Source organism: Rhinoderma darwinii, chromosome 5 (genome assembly GCF_050947455.1).
Source record: "Rhinoderma darwinii isolate aRhiDar2 chromosome 5, aRhiDar2.hap1, whole genome shotgun sequence".
Lineage (NCBI taxonomy): Eukaryota > Metazoa > Chordata > Amphibia > Anura > Rhinodermatidae > Rhinoderma > Rhinoderma darwinii.
Genome location: NC_134691.1, coordinates 255,362,261 through 255,386,488, shown reverse-complemented (window position 1 = coordinate 255,386,488; position 24,228 = coordinate 255,362,261). Strand labels below are relative to the sequence as shown.

The following is a 24,228-nucleotide window of genomic DNA, read 5'->3' as shown; positions in this document are numbered from 1 at the left end:
ATACAGGAATTTCATTTCGGGGATTAATAATGGTTGAGCAGATAGACTGAAAGACAGACCTATAGATAGATAGACAGACAGACAGACAGAGAGATAGATAGATAGATAGATAGATAGATAGATAGATAGATAGATAGATAGATAGATAGATAGATAGATAGATAGATAGATAGATAGATAGAGTCTGTGCACATAAAACCTCTAAATTTGAGTTAACAAGAAAAATAATGGATTCAATCATAACTTCATAAAAGAATATTAGGATTCTTCTGCCTAAAGCTCAATAGGAAATAGGGAAATGGTGTGAAAATGTTGTAGGTGGAAGAAGCAAATATTTCTCCTATTTTTTGTTTAGATCCAATTGAAATTGCCATCATTAGCAAAATGCTAATTATTTCGTATTGGCAAGTTCTCCTTGATCACTATTTAGTGAATACTTGGCCGGAAAAAATACTATAATAAAAGATTATCACCACGCTGTTCAATTAACTCATCATGTTATAATTTTCTTCATTAAATTGCTCAGCCCTTGTTGGAGTCCTGAGTAACACACAGCTGCATAATTCCATTCCTTTGAGATAGTGAAAAAAAATCCAATGCAGAGCCCCAGGGATGGAAGACTACATATTGTCTTCTGGAAATGAGAAGAGAATGACAAAAACTAGAGGAGCAATCAGACACAGCTGCAAGGACCCGCAAGAAAATAGCAAAAGAAAACATGGATGAAGCATATAGTTGGCAAGGTCCTCTAAATTTACAGGAATTGACTAGAACTCAATTTTACAAAAACCCCATAAAAGTGTAATTTCCTTACGGCATAGTTAAATATGTTTCTATTCGGTAGCAGCAAACCGACATTTTGAAAGCAGTGAGAAATTCAAACTAGTTGTTTTACACAATTAGAATAAACTTTCTTTTTATAAGTTTTCACAACTTTTTTAGACCTCCCTCAAACATGTTTTTGCATTTTTTTATTTGAAAAAAAAAAATGCATGTAAAAATGACAGCTTTCTTTAAAATTGTATATTTTTTTATGACTTTTTTTGTGGCATTTTGTCAAAATAGTATGTTTTACTACCTGCGTTTTTAGGCCAGGTTCACACACAGTTTTGATGCAGCTTTTGGCCCAATTTTTGACTCCGTTTTTTGAGCCAAAGCCAAAAGTGTATCCAAATGGAAGGAGAGGTAGAAAGGAAACACTGATGTATCTCCTTTCTTTGTGTCCACTACTTTCTTTAGCTAAACAATCTGAGCAAAAAAACTGCATCAAAAACTGCAATAAAGCTGGATTTGGGATTCTGGCCTTAGGGTATGTTCACACAGAGCATTTTCAGCCGTTTTTCGGGCTATAAAGGTCCCGAAAAACGTCTGAAAAATCTGAAGCAGAACGCCTCCAAACATCTGCCCATTGATTTCAATGGGAAAAACGGCGTTCTGTTCCGACGGGCCATTTTTCTCCAGGCCGTTTTTCAAAATGGCCGCATAAAAAAATGGCCTCGAAAAAGAACTGCGTGTCATTTTTTCAGCCGTTTTTGGAGCCGTTTTTCATAGACTCTATAGAAAAACAGCTCCAAAAACGTCCGTATAAAACGCAGCGAAAAACGCGAGTGGCTTAAAAAACGTCTGAAAATCAGGAGCTGTTTTCCCTTGACAACAGCTCCATATTTTGAGAAGTTTTTTATTTTGTGTGTGAACATACCCTAACATGCGTTTCTTGTGTGGTGTTTTTTTACAGTGCCAATCATGTCATTCAAAGATTCCTCTTTGCAACACATGATGTATTCTGAAAAAAAAATGCCTTAAAAAATGCAATGCAAATTGACACGTATTTTTTAAGTTTGGCAAAAAAAACTAACCGACTGGGGAAAAATGCCAAACCAACCCTATTCTGCAATTGCAGAAAAAAAAAAACCACTACTGACCCCAACAAAAAACAAGACAAAAGGGAAGAAAACGCCATGAAAACAATTTGCACTGTTTGTAGTGTGTTTAATATGTTCCTATTGTCTTCCAGCGAACACCTGACCGCAGCGTTTTTGCTGAGAGAAAACTCCATCACAAAACACCAGAAAAACGGCACAAAAAACATTGCGTTTTTCCTGAAAGTACTGGGTGTGAATGCACCCTAAATCTAATTTGGTCTGGGTACCAAGTCTACATAGTAAACCCATGCCTTATTTTTGCTTGTTTTTTTTCCCCACTGCATTAATTGTTTAAATAACGTTTAGAAATCGGAAAGAATTTGATGATTAATATGACTTATTTTCTGATAACTATTCTTACAAGCAAAAATGGGAATCTAACCTGGGGATAACAATAACCTTCAATCAATCGCAAACATCTGGTTCCAAAAATGTCAAAATGTCATGTTAGAGATGTTGCTTGACTGTAGCATTGCCTGAGACTGCAGTAATCCCTTATGACAGGTAGGATTTAAAGGCTGGGTTACTGTAAGGGCAAAGCCCCACGTGGCGGAATTGCTCTGGAATTCCGCTGCGGACACTCCGCAGCGTTAATCCGCAGTGGACCCGTTTCTCCATTGCCTTCCACTTCTTTTTAGTAGGCTTCGTTTAGACGAGGCGGAAAATTCTGCTGCGGAGCATAGGCTGCGGTGCAGAATTTGGTGTCCGCAGCATACAATGGATGTTGCGGACCTGTGGCGGACTGGTTGGGGACTCATTGCGGAAGTTCTCCATTGACTTCAATGGAGATTCTAAATTCTGCAATGAAGTCCGCAGATGTCATGTACATGTTATGTGTGCTGCGGATGCGTATTGGTTTTTTAACATGACATTTCTTCATTCTGGCTGGACCTATGTATTTCTAGGTCTATAGCCAGACTGAGGAAGTCAATGGGGCTCCCGTAATTACGGGTGACTACGTGTGTGCACCCATAATTACGGGTGACTACGTGTGTGCACCCGTAATTATGGGAGCGTTGCTAGGCGACGTCAGTAAATAGTCACTGTCCAGGGTGCTGAAAGAGTTAAGCGATCGGCAGTAACTGTTTCAGCACCCTGGACAGTGACTACCTATCCCAATATACAGCAACCTGTAAAAAAATAGAAGTTCATACTTACCGAGAACTCCCTGCTTCTTTCTCCAGTCCGGCTTCCCAGGATGACGTTTCAGTCTAAGTGACGGCTGCAGCGGTCACATGGACTGCCGCGTCATCCAGGGAGGTCGGGCTGGATGCCGAAAAAGGGACGCGTCACCAAGACAACGGCCGGTAAGTATGAAATTCTTTTACTTTCACTAGGGAAAGTGCTGTCCCTTCTCTCTATCCTGCACTGATAGAGAGAAGGGAAGTACTTTCACCTCAATATGCAACGGCTAGTCCGCATCAATTTACTGCACATTTTGGGCAGATCCGCCACAGAATCTGCAACGCAGATTCTGTGCGGCATTGATGCGGACAGTTGTGGAAGAAAACCGCCACGTGGGGCCATGCCCTTAATTTATATCCCATATATTATAAAATATTTCAGATCTGTAGTACATAATGATACACTGTAACCATGCCTGGAAATAATCCAAAGATTTAGACGTTTAGAGAAGAATTATAGGTACATTTAAAATCCTAAAGGAAACTTCAAAATATTGTGTATGGAAAAAAGTATCATGCTCAGTTTTAGAGTTAATACATAAATAAATTTAGATATGTTTTACATGTAAGGTGGATTTAGACTATTCCTTTAAATCAATTCAACCATTCATAGTATTGAAGGGAGCAGACTTTAGTGAACTTCTGCTTTGTCAGTTATAGCCATATGCTGATTCAGTCCAGATATATTGTACGGGAGTTTATGTAACTTATCCTGTGTCAACACTCCCACTATTCCTTGGGAAATCAGGGCACCTCCATAAATGTACAAGCTTAGGAAAAATATATTAGCCTGTGAGCACAGCAGTAGTCCAGCCAGTCTGGTATCTTCATTTCCTCTGGTGGGGGTTGTAGTCAGGTACTTGCATTACAGGCAAATTGTGTTTTCCTGGCCTGGATTCCTCATCAGGGCACAGAATACGGAGCTGCGCTGCTGTATACTTATGTGTAGTGTCTGTTTCCTGTTTGTGTCATTTACTCAGGGAGAAGAATAAAATGAAAATCTGTGTGGGATCTTTGCAGTCTGTGTCTGGTTCTGCAGTTACATTAGGAAAATAAAACTAAAATTTTTCCCTTCAGTTCATTGGGTTGGGCCAAGGAAATCTATAGAGCTGCAATATGGCCAAAATAGTTGTGTCATCCTTAGGCCAGATTATATGATGTCCGGTCATTGCAACTGTTATCACCTAATGCCATTTCTAGGCTACAGTGATTCTGCCATCAGAGCCCACTTCTAATATATTAATAAAATCCAATCTCTTGAATGTCACATTTGAGAAATGTAGCTTATATGTTACTAAATTAAATGTTCTTTTGCTCCAGTGGCAAACTCACTATTGTTGGCACATCCCCCCCCCCCCTCATTGTTATGGGATATTAATTGTGGTCTGTTATGTGGCCTGTCCAATAGGTTAACGCAACAAGTGACTACAAGGAACTAAAGTATCCAATACTGTCACCTGTACTGAGGTCCCTTATCCTCCCCCTTTCACTTACCATTACTTTACATATTACAAGTCCCAGAGCCATAAATATAAGGATCTGACATCAGCATCAATGTCCTTTATCTGGTTGGAGATGCAGCATAGAAAATGATGCATGTCTGGTAAAACGCCAGATGCCATCTTCAAGGTAAAACAAGATCTATACCATATTTGTTATGCAAATTATGCAGCAAAGTAATAGGATTAGTTGTGGTTTACAGGAAATCTAGGAGTATTTCATATTAAAAGCTAAAGGGGAAGGTATAGATTTCTTCCTCAAGGTGCAACTGGAAACAACCTTTACATAAAAAATTCACAGGAAATGCTTCAGACTTGCACAACAACAGAGATTGTCCATGGGTGGGATAGTAATATCATTTCCATGATGTTTCAGTGTTTGACTTTTTACTCTAGAAAAGCCTTAGTTTCCATACTAGTCAATGCTGAAGGAATAAACATTTTTGTAGCTGAGCAATATATTTCTTGTGTTTCAGATAACTGCTTTTCCAGCTTTCCTATGCACCAGTCCACTCCTTCCACAGTTCTCCTATGCGCCAGTCCACACATTCCACAGTTCTTCCATCTTCCAGACCACTCCTTCCATAGTTTTTTATGTTCCAGACCACTCCTTCCACAGTTCTTTTATTTTCCAGAACACTCCACAGTTCTTCTGTGTTCCAGGCCACTCCTTCCACTGTTCTTTTATGTTCCAGAACAATCCTTCCACAGTTCTTCCGTGTTCCAGTCCACTCCTTCCACAGTTCTCCTATGATCCAGACCACTCCTTCCACAGTTCTTTTATGTTCCCGAACACTCCTTCCACAGTTCTTCCATGTTCCAGACCACTCCTGCCACAGTTCTTCTATGTTCCAGACCACTCCTTCCACAGTTCTATGTGCCAGACCACTCATTCCACAGTTTTCCTATGTGCCAAACAAGTCCTTCCACGGTTCTCCTATGTGCCAGACCACTCTCTTTACAGTTCTATGTGCCAGACCATTTCTTTCACAGTTTTTCTATGCGCCAGACCACTACTATCCCAACTTCTCTATGTGCTAGAGCACTCCTTCCACAGTTATTCTATGTGCCAGACCAATCCTCCCAAAGTTTTCGAATGTGCCAGGCCACTCCTTCCACAGTTCTCCTATGTACTAGATCACTCCTTCCACAGTTCTTCTATGTGCCAGACCACTCCTTCTACAGTTCTCTATGTGCCAGACCACTCCTTCTACAGTTCTCTATGTACCAGAATGCTTCTTCCACAGTTATCCTTTGTGCTAGATCACTCCTTTCACAGTTTGTCTATGTGCCAGACCACTACTTCCCCACTTCTCTATGTGCCAGAGCACTCATTTCTGAGTAATCCTATGTGCCAGACCAATACTTCCACAGTTCTCGTATGTACCAGACCACTCCTTCCACAGTTCTTCTATGTGCCAGACCACTCCTTCTACAGTTCTCTATGTGCCAGAATACTTCTTCCACAATTATCCTTTGCGCCAGACCACTCCTTCCCCAGTTATTCTATGCACCAGACCAGTCCTTCCACAGTTCTTGTATGTGCCAAACCAATCCTTCTGCAGTCCTCTGATATGTAATGCCACTTCTTCCCTGCTGGACCTTTCACAGTCTATGAACTTGGCTTTCAATTAAACCCAACTGGAATCAGAATTGGAGTGACAATTATCTTTCTCTTTCTAGGATTTTACTAAGAATCAGTGAAATGGCCGCATCATTGCTAGACTTTCATGAGCAATTTGTTATATTTATGAAGTACTGACTCCTAGTGCATTTATGGGCTACAGTTTTATATAATCTAAAATATTATTAGCCATCTTGCAAAACAGCAGTTTTTTTTCTATGTATAGACAAGTCAACTGGTTTACACCTAAATTTACCAGATTTCTTTCTACAACGCAGTCCAGTTCTGGGCTCCAGTTCATAGAAAGGATGCCCTGGAGTTGGAAAAAATACAAAGAAGAGCAACGAAGCTAATAAGGGGCATGGAGAATCTAAGTTATGAGGAAAGATTAAAAGAACTAAACCTATTTAGCCTTGAGAAAAGACGACTAAGGGGGGACATGATTAACTTATATAAATATATGAATGGCACATACAAAAAATATGGTGAAATCCTGTTCCATGTAAAACCCCCTCAAAAAACAAGGGGGCACTCTCTCCGTCTGGAAAAAGAAAGGTTCAACCTGCAGAGGCGACAAGCCTTCTTTACTGTGAGAATGGTGAATTTATGGAATAGCCTACCGCAGGAGCTGGTCACAGCAGGGACACTAGATGGTTTCAAAAAAGGCTTAGATAATTTCCTAGAACAAAAAAATATTAGCTCCTATGTGTAGACCTTTTTTACTTCCCCTTTCCCATCCCACTTCCCCTTTCCCATCCCTTGGTTGAACTTGATGGACATGTATCTTTTTTCAACCGTACAAACTATGTAACTATGTAACGCATTCCAAATTATTATGCAAATGTTATTTTTCGCTGATTTTCCTAAATAGTCGATGCAAATGACAGTCAGTATAATCTTCAAGTCATCAACCGTTGGAGTATAATGCAAATTTTATTGAACAAATCTCCTAATGATAACAGATTTTTTTTTAGAAGTAAAAAACTCAAAATGCACTGTTTCAAATTATTTTGCACAACAGAGATCAAAACATTTTAAAGGTTGTAAAGAGAATTAAAATGGCAATTTGTTGAATTTGCAGCATCAGGAGGTCATATTTACAGAAATCAAAAGCTCTTTCAATCAAAAAAAACTTAACAGGCCAAGTTACATGTTAACATAGGACCCCTTCTTTGATATCACCTTCACAATTCTTGCATCCATTAAATTTGTGAGTATTTGGACAGTTTCTGCTTGAATATCTTTGCAGGATGTCAGAATAGCCTCCCAGAACTTCTGTTTTGATGTGAACTGCCTCCCACCCTCATAGATATTTTGCTTTAGGATGCTCCAAAGGTTCTCAATAGGGTTGAGGTCAGAGGAACATGGGGGCCACCCCATGAGTTTCTCTCCTTTTATGCCCATAGCAGCCAATGACACAGAGGTATTCTTTGCAGCATGAGATGGTGCATTGCCATGCATGAAGATCATTTTGCTACGGAAGGCACGGTTTTTCTTTTTGTACCACGGAAGAAAGTGGTCAGTCATAAACTCTACGTACTTTGCAGAGGTAATTTTCACACCATCAGGGACCCTAAAGGGGCCTACCAGCTCTCTCCCCATGATTCCAGCCCAAAACATGACTCCGCCACCTCCTTGCTGACGTCGCAGCCTTGTTGGAACATGGTGGCCATTCACCAACCATCCACTACTCCATCCATCTGGACCATCCAGGGTTGCACGGCACACATCAGTAAACAACACGGTTTGAATATTAGTCTTCATGTATTTCTTAGCCCACTGCAACCGTTTCTGCTTGTGAGCATTGTTTAGTGGTGGCCGAATAATAGCTTTATGCACACTTGCAAACCTCTGGAGGATCCTATACCTTGAGGTTCGCGGGACTCCAGATGCACCCACGGCTTCAAATACCCGTTTGCTGCTTTGCAATGGCATTTTAGCAGCTGCTCTCCTAATCCTATTAATTTGTCTGGCAGCAACCTTCCTCATTATGCCTTTATCTGAACGAACCCGTCTGTGCTCTGAATCAGCCACAAATATTTTCACAGTACGATGATCACGCCTAAGTTTTCTTGAAATATCCAATGTTTTCATACCTTGTCCAAGGTATTGCACTATTTCACGCTTTTCGGTAGCAGAGAGATCCTTTTTCTTTCCCATATTGCTTGAAACCTGTGGCCTGCTTAATAATGTGGAACGTCCTTCTTAAGTAGTTTTCCGTTGATTGGGCACACCTGGAAAACTAATTATCACAGGTGTCTGAGATTGATTACAATGATCCAAAGAGCCCTAAGACACAATACCATCCATGAGTTTAATTGAAAAACTAATAATTAAATGTTTATGACAGTTAAATCCAATGTGCATAATAATTTGGAACACGGTGTATAGTAGAACCACTTAGTTAAAGGAAAATGTTTCACTTCACTGCATATATGGAATATGTAATCTTTATCGGCAAAAGTTAGAACTAGACAAAGACCCTTTTTTTTTTTTTCTTTTTTTTACAAAGACCAATTTTAATATGTGGTACACCACCAATGCCTGGGTCACCTTCCTGTCAGAATCTAAAAGCTCATTACTTGGCATAGTACAGTTTATTTTCTTTGTGCTCAGGCCTTAGAGTCACGTTTCTCCTATAGGGAACAAGAAATTAAATTCTGTTATTTCAGGTGGCCAGGCTCCCATGTATTCATTTAGGGCTGCCATGACTAATAAACAGAGAAAAGAAAAATGAATCTTTCTACATTTAACAAAAATACTATGTTTTGGACGTCTTCACTGTATGCACTTGTGTAAGTAAAATATTTTAGTTAATCACAGTAACCTCTAAAAATGTATCATGTGTACTGTTTGGAAACATTCTTTCAGTATACGCAGTGTACCCTCTTATTGCCAACTCTGGAGTCTGTAGGCACACAACCCTTGGGATGAGGGGGCTTTGTACATTGCTGCCTTAAAGAGGTGGATTTGGACAGTACCATTTTGTAAGACAGTTCCTTGGCAATAAACTGAGTGCAGAGTTTCCAGATGCTGGAACCCCTAAAGATCAGCTATAATCTATGTAGGAATCTGGGGCAGTAAGTATTTAATTTCCCTACAGCGCCACCACAGATGAAATTAGGTATTACACAATTCCCATTAAAATCAGAGGGCTGTCTGTGTAATGCATTGACATGTTGGGTCCTCCAAAAAGAGATACGCTCTTTTTAGTTAATCTCCCCTCTGGCTAATAGATTAGAATCCTGAACTACGACCCACACATTAACACAAACTTATCTAATAGGGTATTTAAAATGCCTTTTCAGACAACCCATTTTACCTAACATAGGTCTTCTTAAACTTTGAGACGGGCCTCACTGGTGAGGCCCCTTACTAGTTGTTGGTGAGGCACAGCTGAGGATGCACATTTCACAGGAATTATCATATCTTGCACAGGCCTATCTCCGGCTGCACCAATCTCTGGTTTATCAAGATAATTGACTCCTTGTGTGCTTATATTAATCTTATACTGAGCTCCAGAAACAAATTACAGATTAAACAAATTACATCATTTGACCAATGGTGAGGCCCAGGCATCACTATATTCTTGCTGGTGAGGACCCATTAGAAAAAAATTGTGAAGCCATGACCTTCTGTGAGGGCGGAACATGATGCTGTTTCCCCACCTATTCCATCCCACCTCATCTCAAGCTTAGCAACATACAGCAATAGTGTATAGAGTATGGATATTTTACATAATTACATATGTCACGGTCTGTGGGTATGTGTAGCCACTAGGCCGCACCACCATAGCAGGGAGGCAGCTGGCCAAGCAACAGAACACCCAATCAAATACAAAGTCCCACACTAGGGTACCTGAATAGTCCAGACAGTGGCCGAGGCCTTAACACGGATGGAGGTGGGTGCAGCAGATTGCGCCAGACATGGCAGATGACACTGGATGTGGCTGATGACACTGAACGTGGCTGATGACACTGGATGTGGTAGATGACACTGGAAGTGGCAGATGACACTGGACGTGGCTGATGACACTGAACGTGGCTGATGACACTGGATGTGGTAGATGACACTGGAAGTGGCAGATGACACTGGATGTGGCTGACACAGGACGTGGCAGAAGACAGCAGGTGCAGTAGGACACGACTCCAACACTTACTGGCTCAGGAACAAGGACACAGGACAGGATACAGGTAGCAGGGCACAGGAAACAACGGGAACAGGATAACACTAAGGGACCATTTGCAAGACTGACATGGGAATACTAACAATACTCAGGCAATGAGCAAAGGGGCAGCGCCCTTCTTATAGTCCAGGGGAATCATGGGCTAATTGATGATGATGATTCCCATGTGCGCGCACCCTACTGGACACAGCAGACCAGAGCGGAAGTGAGCGCTGGTGTCTCCTGGGAAGGAGATGCGACTCACAGATCCATGGCTGCGGCCGCCAGGTGGGGGTGAGTGCGGCCATGGACGCTACAACATAGACTCTTGGTCTATGAATATCCTTTTTTCAGTAGGGCTTTTATGTCAGCTAGTTTTTACCTTTTGTACACATATGGCATATAACTCTATTGTGTGTTAGATAGATACACAGGTTGTCAGGTTTTATCAGTTGTTTGTGGCTGAGGAGCTGCATTGTTATGATGGTTTTACACAGGCAGATATTGCCATGTTTACCACCATTAAAATGAGCACTGATCGAAAATACAGTTGGTCGATCGGCGCTGGTTTGCTCCCTTCAAATGGAGCAATGATCGTTTAGTATGGAGATAAACGATTGTTACTAGGATCATTCATCCCCATGCATTTGCATCATGTCGGCAGAACATCTCCCTTTTTGGCCGTATAAAAATGCAATCAGCCGATTAATGAGCGATTGCTCGTTCATTGGCTAATCTTTGCCCTGTTTATACAGGGCAATGATCTGGAACGAGCGTTCGTATGTCCTTTAATGTTTGTCTCACCTACTTCCCTACTGCAGGGGAAACAAAAGATGGCTTTACACCTATTGTAACTAGTTAAGGACCATCTCACGCAGTCCATCAGTGCATCACAACTTTTAAATATAGCTAATGGGACAGACAATCTCAATTGGTAGACCCACATCTATCATCTATGCAGACAACTTCATTAACACAAGGATATGGGCAGGGATGATTATACAAGGTTATCTGAAAGTGTAGATATTCTTCATTTTTATTGTGCTTACGTTGCAGATGTCTTTTAATGATGATTATACAGATGCCTCTTAATATTAAATTAACTGGTATTTTATGTTAATGTCCATTTAATAATTGTATTTGTTGATCTTTAAGCTGTACAGGCTTCCTGGTTCAAATTGTAAATATAATTTTGACTTCCTGAATATTTCAGCAATAGCCGTACATAACTGTTGTTGTGCAACTATTGGATTTGCATGCTTTCAAATGATAGTGCTTCTAATAATAGTATACCTGTGGCCATAAGAAATACTTAGAAGACAGAAGACTTCAGAAGTAAAAAGCTGCAGTGAATATGGAAATTCTCAGATAATGATAAGTAAATGTTCACGGTAAATCTACACCTACACATAGACTCTCCCCTTTTATTTTATTGATTTCAAGAGTGGAAATTGAAGGCTTTCTTCAGTGCTCGTAAGAAAAATGAGTGTAGGTTGGAAAACCCAGTCAAGGTTTTCTTAAGGATTGTTCTACATGGTAATTTGAATGTCAGTCAAAAAAAGTAGTGGGTGGTAAAATAACAATTCCAGTAAAACCATTTTATGCCAAGCTGGGAAAACAAGTCTGTGATCCTGTCAACCACAATATTACCACCAGATTTTTTTGTAGACATAGAGAATTTTTCAAGCAACCAAATCAAGGTCTTATAAACTTTAGACTGCAGAAATATCTTGCATCAAAGCTCTTAACAACATAGTTCTGTCCAATACATAGCTTACTTTTTTGACACAATTGAATAATCTAGAGATCTTTAAGCAGTTGAGGTCAAAATTTAGGCTAAATTATTCACTAATAAGGCCCTGTTCACATTATGTTTTTGCCCTGTATTTAGCGCGTACACCGGGAAAGCTCCCGACGTATATGCTAACTGTCTCCATAGGGCTCCATTAGTCTGACAGAGGCCGAAAGTGTATCATTTGGCCTCCATCAGACTGGCATAGGTCAATATACTTTTTTTTGGGAAAATAAAATAGCAGAGTAGGTTCTAACCTGTGTGGTAAAATATATCCATCACATGCCAAGTTGAAGCAATCAAGATGTGAATGCAACATACAGGTCCAAAATACTGTCCTGATGAGTTTAATTTTCTAATACAGTGCTCCAAATCCAAAGGGGTATTGCAATCTTGGACATTTATGGCATAGCCAGAGGATATGTCATAAATGTCCGGGAGATGCGGTCCCACCTCTGGGACCCGGTCCTATCTCTAAAACAGGGTCCCCTGACCCTCGTCCTACCTTCTCTTGCTGTCGTTGGGCTGCGCCACCGATTTAATCGGTGGCCGATATTTTCAGGAAGCACATTTAGCTAAGCAGTTTCCTGAACTCCTATAAACGTAAATGAGAGTTCCGGAAACAGTGTAGCACAGTGAGCTACGCTATTTCCGTAGCTCGGGAGGTCCTGCAAACAGCATAGCTTGCCCCGTTCTAGACATAAGTGTGTGTCCTAGAGGTGGGACCCACATCTATTGGAGACTTTTGGCATATCCTTTGTCCAAGATGGAAATACCCGTTTAAATGATAAAAATCTGGCTACCTGCAATGACCACTAGGGGGAGCTTGCTAAATATAGACATACAGCTCTAGATACACTCCTATAAAATTCCCTATGCAGTAAGGACCTAGATTATAAAGATTTGAAATTAATGAGCACATAATTTTGGAACTTTACGACTAAATGAGGTTCATAGTTGGAGATACTCATTATAGCAGTTACCAAATTGCATCCTATAATGTGCCAAGGTGATTGCTTCATCCCATAAAAATTGAGGTTTATGGACGTCCTTGAATTTTCATGCTATGAAAATATTCTTATATCACTACTGGAACCCAAATCAAAGGCAGTCATAGTGAAAATGCTATAAAGGGCCAGGTTTAAGAAGCCATTTTTCATATAAAAGTAATGAGAGTTTCATGGATTTATAATTATTGAACTGTTACACTATGATTAATTATACTTTGGTTTATTATTTGTTATTTTTTATGTTTAGGTATTCTTTCTTCAGATTTTATTCCAGTACTTTATCATTTTCCATGTTTCATTTCATGTCCTTCTTTAGAAATGTAGTGGTTTTTGGCTTCCTCTAGACAGGATGCCAACAGCTGTGTTTCACAGCACTCGTAATTTTACGGCAGAGCAGACCACATCTAACTCAGCACATTTGGCCTTTCTTCCTAACCCCAGAAAATTTAACACAGTAATTGAACCATGAAAACAGGGTGAACTGTGAAGCTTATTTAATAAAGAAGGTGAAATATTCAAAAATAGAAGAACATTAAATATGAAATATTTGAAAATAGAAAAGCTAAGCATCGCAAAGTATTCCATGCCATTAAAAGGGTATTGAGATGTGTACATTTTCCCTTCAAAACTCAAGCATTCAGCATAAAGAAAATATTGTTTTATCTTTATCAGTCTATACAGGCATCATACAGTATATAAAGTAGCGGGGCAAATTGTATTTGAGATCAATGTCCATAGGAAAATGCATAGAAAGAAGTGTTATTTTCAATATCCTCCTCCCCTTAAAGGGATATTAAAGTTGTAACAAGTTACCACCTATCTACTGGATAGGTAATAAATGTTAGATCAGTGAGGGTCTGACTGCTGGGACCCCCAACGATCGCCAGTTTTAATATTTAATCATTTATATTTCATAAACCTCATGCTTGCCCTGCAGACCTGTCTGAAGGGTTATTATTTTTGTTTAGCCAGTGACATTTGGAAAGTTTTGAAGAAGGCAACAAACATTATCTTTCCATTTCCAAGGATGTTTTCTAAATGGGAAATATTGGGCCCAAATGCAAAATCTTTACCAACAACATTCACATGCCATGTACGGCTGTCCTCTTATGTGGCGGAATAGACTTTGGACAACTTCAAATACCAGGGAACGAGGCACAGCTGCAACCTCTGCACTCTCTATAGTAATACCACTGTCTGGAAGCAACAATGCCCTAGCAGAAATGACTCTCTCTAGGCCTGTCACTGATGAATAGTCTGTGTAATGAGCATACCGTCCATTGGTTGAATATGCTACACTACTACCTTTTTAGGTTATTAAAAATGATTGCCTGATAAAATAAATAATCCGTTTCACCTTATGTGTCAACATTCGCATTTGTACTATCTCCTCGGTTGTGTTTTCTTATAAATATTTGCTCTTCATGGAACATTTACAAAGGTTAATGTTTACCAGTAGAGTGACAAGAGAGTACAATTATCTGAACTTTGGTGGCAGAAGCATAGTACATCTGAATTAATGATAGAGAGGTTGTAGTAATGTCATGATGATGGGTGCATCTCCTAGGACTGATAACGTCTTTATCATGTTTGCATTTGGAAAGTCAGCCCAGGTAGCTACAAGAAATGTGCATTGTAATGTTAGCCTTTCAGCATTAAATCAACTATTCCAGGTATGACTAGGTAGTGATGCAAGAGGAAATAAAAAGGTAGAGGAGTGCAACGTTACCTTCACTTAAAGGAAATGAATCATAAGGCAATTAGAAAATACCTGTGTGTCAACACTGCTTAAGGTGGAGGTTCACCCTCAGTGAACCTTTACTTATATGTATATAGCATAATTGCATGAAGAACAATACCCTGATATACAGTTAGGTCCAGAATTATTTAGACAGTGACACAATTGTCATGATTTGGGCTCCGCATGCCACCACATTGGATTTGGAATGAAACAACTGAGATGCAATTGAAGTGTAGACTTTCAGGTTTTATTCAAGGGGTTGAACAAAAATATCCTGTGAAACGTTTAGGAATTGCAACAATTTTTCTACACAGCCTCCTCATTTCAGGGGCTCAAAAGTAATTTGGACGAATTAACATTACCATAAATAAAAATTTTTTTTAAAATACTTTGTAGAGAATCCTTTGCAGGCAATGACTGCCGGAAGTCTGGAACCCATGGACATCACCAAACACTGGGTTTCCTTCTTTGTGATGCTTTGCCAGGCCTTTACTGCAGCTGTCTTCAGTTGTTGCTTGGTTCTGGGTCTATCTGCCTTACGTTTAGTCTTAAGCAAGTGAAATGCAGCTCGATCGGGTTGAGATCTGGTGATTGACTTGGCCATTGCAGAATATTCCACTTATTTTCCTTAAAAAAACTCCTGGGTTGCTTTCACAGTATGTTTTGGGTCATTGTCCATCTGTACTGTGAAGCTACTTCCAATCAACCTTGCTGCATTTGGTTGAATCTGAGCAGAAAGTATATCCCTGAACACTTCAGAATTCATCCGGATGCTTCTGTCTTCAGTCTCATCATCAATAAATACTAGTGAACCGGTGCCTTTGGCAGCCATGCATGCCCATGTCATCACACTGCCTCCACCATGTTTTACAGAGGATGTGGTGTGCTTTGGATCATGATCCGTTCCAAGCCTTCTCCATACTTTCTTCCTCCCATCATTCTGGTAAGACTTGATCTTAGTTTCATCTGTCATGCTGTTCCAGAACTGGGCTGACTTCTTTAGATGTTGTTTGGCAAAGTCTAATCTGGCCTTTCTATTTTTGAGGCTGATTAATGGATTGCACCTTGTGGTGAACCCTCTGTATTAGCTCTCATGAAGTTTTCTCTTTATGGTAGACTTGGATACTGATACACCTACTTCCAGGAGAGTGTTCTTCACTTGAGTAGATGTTGTGAAGGGGTTTTTCTTCACCCTGGAAAAGATTCTGCGATCATCCACCATTGTAGTCTTCCGTGGTCGTCCAGGCCTTTTGGAGTTCAAGAGATCACCAGTGCACTCTTTTTTTTCAAGAATGTACCAAACTGTTGATTTGGCCACTCCTAACATTTTTGCTCTCTCTCTCTCTGATGGATTTCTCCTCTTTTTTTTCAGCCTAACGATGGTCTGTTTCACTTGCATTGAGAGCTCATTGACCTCATGTTGTGGGTTCACAGCAACAGTTTCCAAATGCAAATGCCATACCTGGAATCAATTCCAGACCGTTTACCTGCTTAATTGATGATAGATTAACAAAGGAATAGCCCATGCAGGCCATTAAATAGCTTTTGAGATAATTGTCCAGTTACCTTTAGTCCATTGAAAAAGAGGCAGCTACATTTTAAAGAGCTGTAATTCCTAACCCCTTCCTCAAATAAGGATGTAAATACCCTCAAATTAAAGCTGAGAGTCTGCACTTTAAGCCTATATTGATTATATAACTGTATATTCAATATATTTTGATAAACAGCTAACATGCCAAAACGTGTGCCACTGTCCAAATAATTCTGGACCTAACTGTATACTTTGGTATGCCTTTTCAAGCCTAAATGATCCAGTAAAATTATTCTAGGGATGTAAGAAATTTTAATAATTCTGTATTGTTATCCTTAGACCATATTGCAACATTATATAAAGGAAGATGTCATTATAGGATATTTAAAGAGAAGCTGTCACTAGTTCACATAAGTTGAACTGGTTTACTGACCTGAATAGCACTGTCTAGTTAGCCAACAGAGCGTGAACTACCCTAAAGCTGCCTCGTGCTGATTGGTCAGCATCCAAGGCAGGGAAGCTAGCTCCACCTCGTTGGCTAACTACAGCAAATTAGCATACAGGGAGTCAACAAAACAGTGGGCCATATATTTGGAAAGGGGGGTCCAGGAAAAAAAGAAAATAGTGTTGGAATCAGGGAGACAGCGCTATTCAGGTCAGTTAACCAGTTCAACTTATATGACCTAGTGACAGGTCCTCTTTAAGTGCAATGTTCCCTCTACGCTGTGCACTCGGGAAAGAAAAGAGCTGAAATAACATTCTACGGTCGGAGCGGAATAGTTGCAGTACTTGGCTGTCTGGGTGATTTGAATTTCTTAAATCTATAATTTCCAGAGTGCATGACTTAAATGGAACCGTGTTTTTAGGGGTAAGTGGTAGCTATGCATATAATTGTTACATGAGGTGATCAGCGTACGTCATTCTACAACCCCTTCCAAGATAGAAAATGAACCGTCCTCTCCCCTTTTTTTGCTTACACTCCATTGCATACTATGCACCTGTCAGAAATTTTGAAATATGGATCTTGCAGCATAAACAACTATTCAATGTAAGGTCCTTGTTTGTGTTTTCCTGTGTATTAAACGTTATCATGCTTTGGACTAGAAATGTATAATGCAGCAGCATGAATTTATCTAACACCAGGGGCATACATACAAGGGGGGATAAAACTGAAAAAAAAAAAAAATTATAATGGGACCACGTCCTCGTGGTAGTGCATGCTACCTACACCCAAACTAGACCTGTGTCCCTCGCCTTTGTTCCTGTAGTGACATGCAGGTCCACACTAAGGCCGATTAAGCAAAGCTGTAATATGGCTAGAATAACCTTATAGTGATCTAAGTTCAGGTGTTGCGATCGTAGTAGGTATGTTAAAATGCGGCAGTATTACACTGAGAAATGTGTATGGTGCCAATTAATTTTAACAGTCCCATAATAGTACACAGTTGTATGAAGGGTATATGAACCCTTCTTTGACACCACATTAAAATGTAAATTTAAGATATCAATATCCACCCTTAAGGCAGCGAAAGGGTGGATAGAAAACAGGTCATTTCCAGCTGTGATTCTGCTTCTTTAGTGATGCCAGTTCAAGAATTGAGCCTCTGTATACACACAGTCATCTGTAAACTTCCTGTGTAGCGCAAGCAGCTGTGCAATACACGCATTTCTGCTGAAGAATACAGACTTCAGACTTATAGTATTAGGGCAGAGAAGGATGCATTGTAGACTGTAGATAGTTTGGCCTTTAAACTCCTCTTACAGTACATGGAGAGGGTCAGGATAGTTTGGTTTACTCATAAGGATTTCCCACCACGTCAGACGTCCCGACAATTCTGGAACGATCGTCTGAGCTGGTCATTTACACACAGTGATACTTAGCAACAAGAACAGTTGTTTTAGTCATTGTAAAAAAAAATAATTAAATATCCCTTTACCTCCATTACCTTTTGTAGGTAAATATTTACTGTATCTGTAATACGTGTATATGTAAAAATATCATACATGTGATCTTTACAACCATTTGCATAAACCATTATCAACAAGTGCTCAGTAAATTATACAACAATCTTGGGTTACAGCCTGGTGTGCAGGAAAACTGTATAATAGGAGACCTCCTACATTAATAATGTATTAACCTTTGTCATGCCAGTCATTCAATTACCTTTTTATTCTGTTTAACACTCAAGGGATCAAAGTTCGTGCTCTGTCAAGTCAGAATGATTATTAGTAGAGAAAAGGAATGGGTTTCTGAATATTTAAGTCTATGAGCTCTGTGTTCTCTATTTAATTTTATAATATCTCTAGTGATATAGATATAAAATGTGTACACTCACTTTAAAATGACTTTTAAGTAATAACTGATACAATTAAAAATAAGTAATTATTATAAAGTAAGCTAAGTAAAAACTAAACAAATATCTGGGCTGCTCCAACTGCCCCCTGTAACAGTAGTCTGGCTGTGTAGTCTGGACCTCCCCCATTACCAGCATTTTGCATTGTCTGAACCTTCCCTATAATAGAGGTCTAGTTGTATAGTCTGCATCTACCTCTATGACAGCAGTCTAGTTGCATAGTCTGGATCTTCCACTATAACAGCAGTCTAGTTGTATAGTCTAGACCTCCCCCTAGAACAAGAGTCTAGTTGTATAGCCTGCACCTCCCCCTATAACAGCAGTCTAGTTGTATAGTCTGCACCTCCCTCAATAACAGCAGTCTAGTTGTATAGTCTGCACCTCCCTCTATAACAGCAGTCTAGTTGTATAGTCTGCACCTCCCCCTATAACAGCAGTCTAGTTGTATAGTCTGCACCTCCCCCTATAACAGCAGTCTAGTTGTATAGTCTAGATCTCCACCTATAACAGCAGTCTAGTTGTATAGTCTGCACCTCCCCCTATAACAGCAGTCTAGTTGTATAGTCTGCACCTCCCCCTATAACAGCAGTCTAGTTGTATAGTCTAGATCTCCACCTATAACAGCAGTTTAGTTGTATAGTCTGTACCTCCCTCTATAACAGCAGTCTAGTTGTATAGTCTGTACCTCCCTCTATAACAGCAGTATAGTTGTATAATCTGGACCGTCCCTATAACAGCAGTATAGTTGTATAATCTGGACCTTCCCTATAATAGCAGTTTAGTTAGTTGTACAGTCTGGACCTCCCGCAATTACAGCAGTATAGTTGTATAGTCTAGATCTCCACCTATAACAGCAGTTTAGTTGTATAGTCTGTACCTCCCTCTATAACAGCATTCTAGTTGTATAGTCTGGACCTCCCGCAATAACAGCAGTCTAGTTGTATAGTCTGGACCTCCCGCAATAACAGCATTCTAGTTGTATAGTCTGGACCTTTCCCTATAACAGCCGTCTACTTATATAGTCTGGACCTTTCTCTGGTAAAGTAATTATATTTCACTTTTTGTTTGAACCAGTTTATGTTTCCAACTTTGCTTTATTTCTCAGTTGGTTCATTTCTGGTTTTCTCTTACAGTTTGTTTAGGAAATGATAACAAGCTGACACAGATAGCTACAACTGAAGAACACTACAACTATATGAAGAGAATGTACAATGGATGTCAGGTTGTACTTGGAAATCTGGAAATCACCCACTTAAAACGGAATCATGACATGTCTTTCCTAAAGGTACATGACTGGATGTCAATCAATATCATACTTGCACTTTTCATTTCAATGTTGTTACTTTTTTTTCTTCTTTTTACTGCTTTTTTTCAGCAGGTCACAGCTCAAAGGCCCATTGAAATATTTGGTTATCAAATCTGACATAATCTGAATGTGTTGTTTATATAGCACCAACACATTTGGCAGTGCTATACAAAAATTGTCATTGCTCACATCAGTCTCTGTTCTCAAAATCAGTCCCTGTCCTAGTTAGCCATTTAGTAGGTTAAGTGGAATGCAAGAGGAAACAAACACACACACACACACACACACACACACACACACACAGGGAGAACATGCAAGCTCCAAGCAGATGTTACCCTTGGTCGGATTCAAACCCAGGACACCACTCGGCAAGACAACAGTATGAACCACCATGCTGCCCATACACATCGGGGAGAATTTAAACGGCTTTACGCCAGTATTATGGTGTTGAAAGGTTTCAAAAAAACTAATGGTGCACACCACCGGCACTTTTAAAAAACTGTGCAAGGCAAATTGTTGTACTGCAGGGTCACCTGCGACCTGACAAATTTACGGCAGAAACTGGCGTAAATTATTGCTGAAATCTATGCAAATTCGTAGCTGGCGTAAAATTTAATTTCTGACACGTGGGCGGCCAGAGATAGGCCTAATTTATTAAGAGGCATATTAGATGCATCTCACTCCAGCGGTTTTAAAGGGATCCTGTCATCAACATCTTACCTGTCAAACTCGCCTGACCCCTCAATGGCCGCAGCTGTCCAGAGTGCGTTCCTGTTCTCTTCTTTCCTGAAGTCCTCCTCTGTCAGTAAATGTAGTCGTTTAAACTCTTCCCGCCTTTTATGGTAATTCGTTTTCCCTCTGGGACTCAGCTTCTTAACCCCGCCCACCGCCGGCACCTGTCCGGCCCTGACTGGCTAAGGAGCTGTCAATAAAAAAGAAGGAGGTGGAGTCCACTCTGAGATGCTGGAGGAATGAAAATCTGACTCTTTTCAGATGAAGATTTGACTCTTTTCTGCTCATTTGCATACGGCGTGGGACCACTGAAAAACGGAATACTAAAGCTACAGAGCTTACTTAGAACATATTTATAGCTTAGATGACAATGATTTTTCACCCACTTTCACCAGGTATTGCTGGCTTTATAGCTAAAATGCTGGTGACAGGTTCCCTTTAAGATTAAGACTGGCAAATGAAACACCATTCTTAATAAAATTCTCCCATAGACTGCACAAATCTACTTTGTTTCACAGTTCTGAATGTCAAAGACTATAGCAGTACAGAGACGTAATCTGTGTTGGAACCCAGCATCAAGTGTTCAATTTACCTGCAGCACCTGCACAGGGGATACAAGGCATTACATCAAATGTCTGCATGGATATGTTGAGTCCTCCAGGATGAGAGGTTCTCTTTGTAGCCACTCTTTGTTTTGGCTAGTAAATGAGACTACTTAACAGGGCACCCCCTTCTGTTGATTGGGGTTTTTAAACAAACCACCCCTTTAGTATGCATGATTTATGCTGGTTTAGGCTAAATGCACTCGTTGCGTAATTTGATGTGGAAAATACGTATCAAAAACGCAGGTATGTAATGCCGCAGCTAAAACCACAATGTGCGGTTTTTATAGTTTGATGAGGAAATAGGTGCGTTTTTATGCTGCGTATTTTGGTGCGTTTTTCTTTAAAACTAGACAGATACAATTCGCATACAGAAACGCAAATGTGCATTCAGCCTTTGAGTGTAACCCCTAAAATTCTGACCTGGTTTTGGGATAAACAGCTCTGAATTCCCTGTATAGCCAGATTTAAACTTTACATTTCTGTCCGTCTGCAACGCTCAGCAGCTTACTGCATACAGATTTATTAACAAGTTACTATTTCTTGTTAAAGTGTAGCTAAAGGTTTGACGAACTTCTGACATGTCATAGTGACATGTCAGAAGTTTGTATGAGAGGAAGAAAAGGGAGACCAGAATACAGCGCTGCTAACATTAAATTGAAAATCCAGACTAAGAAGTAATTACTAATAAAAAGATTTTATGGCCTGATGAAGACGCTGGTTCAGCGTCGAAACGCGTAGCCTAGTCAAACCTTCCTAAACCCAATAAAATCCTGTTATTACTAATTACTTCTTAGTCTGGATTTTCAATTTGATGTTAGCAGCGCTGTATTCTGGTTCCCCCTTTCTACCTCTCATATATGCTGTATCGTGCAGTCGCCTTCATGCCACCGGCTTGGACCTAGCTGCAGCTACATCACCAACTATTACATGCCTTCAGTAGAGTTGTGCCTACCCTTGCACAACTCCTATAGGTGAGCATAATCTGCACCATCGTTCATCGTCATTAATATCCTTTGTGTTCTGCACCATGTGGCGCCGTGGTTTTTTCTCCCTTTTCCTCTATGACGGAAGTTTGGATTGGTGGGGGTCCGAGACCCACACCAATCGCTAGAACGAAGCAGCTGAATTCTTATGTGAATGCTCATCCGCTTCATGTCTGTTCGTTTTTTTCCGGAAAGCCGATGTATCGGAGTACGGGCTCATAGACATTCTATTGAGTCCGTACACGATACATTTATTTCCGGAAAAAGCCGAACAGACACGAAGCGGCTCAGCGCTAACACAAGTGATTCAGCTGCTTCGTTATACCGATTGGTGGGGGTCTCAGTGCTCGGACCCCCACCAATCCAAACTTCTGACATGTCACTATGACATGTCAGAAGTTTGTCAAATATTTAGCTACACTTTAAATTTATTGAGTTATTTTATTTATGACTTTTACATAATAACTTGTTGCACATCTTATTAGTTTCCTTGATTTTTTACTTTATGTCCATGCAGGATATACAAGAAGTGGGAGGATACGTTCTTATTGCTGTTAACGGTGTTAAGATTATTCCACTGGTAAACCTTAGGATTATCCGAGGTAACACTTTACATAAGAACTCTGCACTCTCTATAATTTCAAATTTCCTGGAAAAGAATGCAAATGTTGGTTTGGAGCAGCTGCCCATAAGAAATTTACAAGGTATGCAATGACGTTTACTTTATTGTTTATTATGCGCACCCTTCCTCAGTGATTTAAATTATCTAATCTAATGTATCTATCTATCTATCTATCTATCTATCTCTCTCTCTCTCTCTATCTATCTATCTATCTATCTATCTATCTATCTATCTATCTATCTATCTATCTATCTATCTATCTATTTCATATACATCTGTCTGTATATATGTCTTTAATCTACTCATGTAGTGTTGTGTCTGAAATATACCTTGTACAATTTTATTTTAACAGAAATTCTTCATGGTGGTGTTACCTTGAAAAATAATCCAATGCTTTGCAACCTAGATTCCATCAAGTGGGAGGACATTGTTCACAAAGACCATATTATTTATGTGGAAAAGAGTACCCGCTCAAACTGTATGTATTTATTTCAATAAATGAGACAATCTCTTATTTTATCATTTTACATGTACTCCCTTACGACTACTACTGTTCTAAGTGTATTAACTTCCCAGTTACTTAGCCCTCACTTTTATCAATGCCTAGGTGCATGGCCAATCTTCAGAGGAACAAACTGCTCTTTGTGTTCCTGAGAGATCTGTGGTTTATTCTTTTTAATTTGTTCTCTAAGATTATTGTATGAAGTATTGTTTGTTGTTACACTTTTGTATGTTTTTTTTAATTATATAGATAGGCTAACTATTGTGCCCAAATGATGTGTGCTGAGAAGAGACAGGACAGTGCCCTGTCCCCCGCCGAGTATTGTACATTACAATTACATAAATATGTTACTTGAACTTGTCTTTTGAACATTACAGGTCCCAAATGTGATGAGGAGGCTTGTAATGGTACATGTTGGGGTCCTGGTCCGGAGAACTGTCAAATAAGTGAGTATATTGAGCTAATAAAGGCTATGTAAACCATCATTGTTTTTGTTTGTTTTTTTTAAATAAAATTGTGCATTTGCTTTCAGGTACAAAACTTAATTGTGCCGAACAATGTTCTGGACGTTGCAGGGGACCAATGCCCAGTGATTGCTGTCACGGTCAGTGTGCAGCCGGCTGCACAGGTCCTAAAGAAACAGACTGTTTGGTAAT

The 24,228-nt window shown here is 39.8% G+C and overlaps 1 protein-coding gene across 1 annotated transcript in view; it reads left to right on the top strand.

Moving 5' to 3' along the window:
- EGFR (epidermal growth factor receptor) overlaps positions 1-24,228 on the top strand; it is a 165,806-nt gene that overhangs the window by 96,234 nt on the left and 45,344 nt on the right. The window contains exons 2-6 of the mRNA XM_075827064.1: positions 19,956-20,107; positions 22,966-23,152; positions 23,423-23,548; positions 23,950-24,018; positions 24,105-24,223. Coding sequence (XP_075683179.1) covers positions 19,956-20,107; positions 22,966-23,152; positions 23,423-23,548; positions 23,950-24,018; positions 24,105-24,223 — 653 coding nt within the window. The remainder of the gene's footprint in view (positions 1-19,955; positions 20,108-22,965; positions 23,153-23,422; positions 23,549-23,949; positions 24,019-24,104; positions 24,224-24,228) is intronic.